Raw genomic sequence first — 5,000 nt, 5'->3', positions numbered from 1 at the left:
GGAAAACACCAATACAGACAGACATACAGACAGATAAATACAGAGACATACACAGAGGAAAACACCAATACAGATATACATACAGACAGATACACAGACATACACAGAGGAAAACACCAATACAGATATACATACAGACAGATACACAGACATACACAGAGGAAAACACCAATACAGACAGACATACAGACAGACAGATACAGAGACATACACAGAGGAAAACACCAATACAGACAGACATACAGACAGACAGATACAGAGACATACACAGAGGAAAACACCAATACAGACAGACATACAGACAGACAGATACAGAGACATACACAGAGGAAAACACCTATACAGATAGACATACAGACAGACAGATACAGAGACATACACAGAGGAAAACACCAATACAGATAGACATACAGACAGACAGATACAGAGACATACACAGAGAAAAACACCAATACAGATAGACATACAGACAGATAAATACAGAGACATACACAGAGGAAAACACCAATACAGATATACATACAGACAGACAGACAGATACAGAGACATACACAGAGGAAAACACCAATACAGACAGACATACAGACAGACAGATACAGAGACATACACAGAGGAAAACACCAATACAGATAGACATACATACAGATAAATACAGAGACACACAGAGAGAAAAACGCCAATACAGATAGACATACAGACAGACAGATACAGAGACATACACAGAGGAAAACACCAATACAGATAGACATACAGACAGACAGACAGATACAGAGACATACACAGAGGAAAACACCAATACAGACAGACATACAGACAGACAGATACAGAGACATACACAGAGGAAAACACCAATACAGATAGACATACAGACAGATAAATACAGAGACATACACAGAGGAAAACGCCAAATAGACAGACATACATACAGACAGATACAGAGTCATACACTGAGAAAAACGCCAAATAGACAGACATACATACAGACAGATACAGAGTCATACACTGAGAAAAACACCAATACAGATAGACATACAGACAGACAGATACAGAGACATACACAGAGGAAAACACCAATACAGACAGACATACAGACAGATAAATACAGAGACATACACAGAGGAAAACACCTATACAGATAGACATACAGACAGATACAGTCATACACAGAGAAAAACACAAACACACATGCATACAGACAGACACACAGACAGACTGATACAGACACATGCACAAACAAAGACAGACAGACAGACAGACAGACAGAGGTGTGCACAAGAGAGGACACAGCAGATAACGAGAAGCAGCATCATCATCGTCAGCATCCTAATGTACATCTGATAAAGATGTTCACACAAAGGCGCAAACACAGATGGACAGACGTCAAACAGAGAGCCAGCCCAGACAGCCAGCCAGCCAGACAGCTAGACAGCCAGCTAGACAGCCAGCTAGACAGAGGTGTGTACCTGTGAGGACACAGCAGATGATGAGGGGCAGTATCATCATCTTCAGCATCCTCATGTACACCTCTCCGGGCAGCCCTGTTCACAAACAGTCCGTCAGTCAGACAAAGCCCTGTGCCAGTCCTTCACTGCCCACCCCCTTCCTTCCAACAGTGAGGCTGTTGTCACAGGTGTGTGTGTGTGTGTGTGTGTGTGTGTGTGTGTGTGTGTGTGTGTGTGTGATGCAAGAAACATTACACTCGAGCATCTGTCACACACTTCATACAAGGAACATTCAACACGAATATCTCTCACACACTTCATACAAGGAACATTCAACACGAATATCTCTCACACACTTCATACAAGAAACATTCAACACGAATATCTCTCACACACTTCATACAAGGAACATTCAACACGAATATCTCTCACACAGTTCATACAAGGAACATTCAACACGAATATCTCTCACACACTTCATACAAGGAACATTCAACACGAATATCTCTCACACACTGCATACAAGACACAGTAAACAAGACACAGTTAACAATGATTCTTTCACACGCTTCATACAATAAACATATAGCTAGTAACTCGTGCATCATTCATACACTTCATACAATAAACATTCAACACGTGCATCTTTCATACACTTCATACAATAAACATTCAACACATGCATCTTTCATAAACTCCATACAATAAACGTATAACAAGTAACTCGTGCATCTTTCATACACTTCATACAATAAACATGTAACATTCAACACGTTCATCTTTCATACACTTCATACAATAAACATGTAACATTCAACACGTTCATCTTTCATACACTTCATACAATAAACATGTAACATTCAACACGTTCATCTTTCATACACTTCATACAATAAACATATAACTAGTAACTCGTTCATCTTTCATACACCTCATGAAAACAAAAAGAGAATTCTGGCAATTAGACACTGTTTTTTTTAACGCCTTGGTAAACAACAACAACGCGTTTTTATATCAATGGAATTAAATAGAAGAATACATGATATAACAGAAATATAAAGAGAGGTAGAGGGAGAGGGACAGAGAGAGAGAGAGAGATACAGAGAGAGACAGAGTGAGAGAGAGACAGACAGAGAGAGACAGAGACAGAGAGAGACATAGACAGAGAGAGAGAGTGAGAGAGAGACAGATACAAAGAGACAGACAGAGAGAGAGAGAGAGAGAGAGAGACAGACAGACAGACAGACAGACAGACAGAGAGAGACAGAGACAGAGAGAGACATAGACAGAGAGAGAGAGCGAGAGAGAGACAGATACAGAGGGACAGAGAGAGAGGGAGAGAGAGAGAGAGAGAGAGAGAGAGAGAGAGAGAGAGAGAGAGAGAGAGTCCCATGTCCATTCAGCCAAGTGCCCGCCACTCACCAATCCACAGGACAACCTCCGCAGAAGGTTGCAGGGCTCGAACCCCCAACCCCACGCCAGAACCCATCAGCGCGCCCAACACGGTCAGCAGGACCAAGAGGTTGTCGCGCAGAAAACCCCGACACCTTCCCGAGGTGCAGCAGTACTTCCTGCCCGGCGCCATCTACCGGAAATACACTGTCTGTCAGACCCGGGCTGGTAATCTGCAAAAGCGGAGGAAGCGGAAAAGGGAAAAAATGAAAGAAAAGGAAAATAGAAATAAAGAAAAATAGCATATAGAAAGCAGGGTAGATAAAAGGAATAAAGAAAAGGAGCAAGAAAAATAAAGAAAAAGAGCAAATAGCAGGACAAAGAAAAGTATAACGAAAAAGAAGAAAAAGAAATAAAAATAGCTCATAGAAAGCAAGGTAAATAAAAGGTATAATGAAAAACAAGAAGAAAAAGAAAGAAAAACAGCACACAGCAGGACAAAGAAAGGTGTGAGACAGCTGGAAAGAAGAGAAAGGAGGGGAGGTAGACGGAACAGCAGAACACGAAGCCCCACTGTCAGTGTCACGAGAAGAGAAAGGAGGGGAGGTTGACGGGACAGCAGAACACGAAGCCCCACTGTCAGTGTCACGAGAAGAGAAAGGAGGGGAGGTAGACGGAACAGCAGAACACGAAGCCCCACTGTCAGTGTCACGAGGAGAGAAAGGAGGGGAGGTAGATGGAACAGCAGAACACGAAGTTCCACTGTCAGTGTCACGAGAAGAGAATGGATGGGAGGTTGACGGAACAGCAGAACACGAAGCCCCACTGTCAGTGTCACGAGGAGAGAAAAGAGGGGAGGTAGAGGGAACAGCAGAACACGAAGTCCCACTGTCAGTGTCACGAGGAGAGAAAAGAGGGGAGGTAGATGGAACAGCAGAACACGAAGTCCCACTGTCAGTGTCACGAGGAGAGAAAAGAGGGGAGTTAGACGGAACAGCAGAACACGAAGCCCCACTGTCAGTGTCACGAGGAGAGAAAAGAGGGGAGGTAGATGGAACAGCAGAACACGAAGCCCCACTGTCAGTGTCACGAGGAGAGAAAAGAAGGGAGGTTGACGGAACAGCAGAACACGGAGCCCCACTGTCAGGAAAAGGGAAAAAATGAAAGAAAAGGAAAATAGAAATAAAGAAAAATAGCATATAGAAAGCAGGGTAGATAAATGGAATAAAGAAAAGGAGCAAGAAAAATAAAGAAACATAGCAAATAGCAGGACAAAGAAAAGTATAACGAAAAAGAAGGAAAAGAAATAAAAATAGCCCATAGAAAGCAAGGTAAATAAAAGGTATAATGAAAAACAAGAAGAAAAAGAAAGAAAAACAGCACACAGCAGGACAAAGAAAGGTGTGAGACAGCTGGAAAGAAGAGAAAGGAGGGGAGGTAGACGGAACAGCAGAACACGAAGCCCCACTGTCAGTGTCACGAGGAGAGAAAGGAGGGGAGGTAGACGGAACAGCAGAACACGAAGCCCCACTGTCAGTGTCACGAGGAGAGAAAAGAGGGGAGGTAGAGGGAACAGCAGAACACGAAGCCCCACTGTCAGTGTCACGGGAGGTAGACGGAACAGCAGAACACGAAGCCCCACTGTCAGTGTCACGAGGAGAGAAAGGAGGGGAGGTAGATGGAACAGCAGAACACGAAGCCCCACTGTCAGTGTCACGAGGAGAGAAAAGAGGGGAGGTAGATGGAACAGCAGAACACGAAGCCCCACTGTCAGTGTCACGAGGAGAGAAAAGAGGGGAGGTTGACGGAACAGCAGAACACGAAGCCCCACTGTCAGTGTCACGAGGAGAGAAAAGAGGGGAGGTAGACGGAACAGCAGAACACGAAGCCCCACTGTCAGTGTCACGGAGACCGTTCAGTTCTCGCACTGGCCTTCTGTCCACAGTACGGTGTTTTGAGAAATGAACGCTCTTCCCAAACATGTGCACGGTTGAAGGATTCTCATCCATCACCCTACCTGCTTCAGCACCAACACAGCGCTGGGACCGGATGGAGCAATGTGTCTGGAGTTCAGTGACAACCCAGCGGTAGTCAACAGGCAGCCTGCGAAAATCAATTAATTTCTCGACTTAAAAAAAACCCAACAAAACAAACCCACATCATTTA

The 5,000-nt window shown here is 44.0% G+C and overlaps 1 protein-coding gene across 10 annotated transcripts in view; it reads right to left on the bottom strand.

The window, feature by feature from the left end:
• Positions 1 to 5,000, bottom strand: part of LOC143301272 (excitatory amino acid transporter-like) — a 30,123-nt gene that overhangs the window by 21,375 nt on the left and 3,748 nt on the right. For 7 of the 10 annotated variants that reach the window (XM_076615437.1, XM_076615436.1, XM_076615444.1 and 4 more), the window contains exons 2-4: positions 4,852 to 4,937; positions 2,865 to 3,027; positions 1,464 to 1,538 (exon numbers count right to left, since the gene is read on the bottom strand). In XM_076615437.1, coding sequence (XP_076471552.1) covers positions 1,464 to 1,538; positions 2,865 to 3,027; positions 4,852 to 4,937 — 324 coding nt within the window. Of the gene's footprint in view, positions 1 to 1,463; positions 1,539 to 2,864; positions 3,068 to 4,851; positions 4,938 to 5,000 lie in introns of all 10 variants that reach the window. The other 3 variants (XM_076615438.1, XM_076615439.1, XM_076615441.1) reach the window with 2 other exon arrangements.

This window comes from Babylonia areolata, chromosome 27 (assembly GCF_041734735.1).
Source record: "Babylonia areolata isolate BAREFJ2019XMU chromosome 27, ASM4173473v1, whole genome shotgun sequence".
Classification (NCBI taxonomy): domain Eukaryota; kingdom Metazoa; phylum Mollusca; class Gastropoda; order Neogastropoda; family Buccinidae; genus Babylonia; species Babylonia areolata.
Note: the sequence above shows the minus strand (reverse complement) of the source record. Positions and strands in the feature narration are given on the sequence as shown.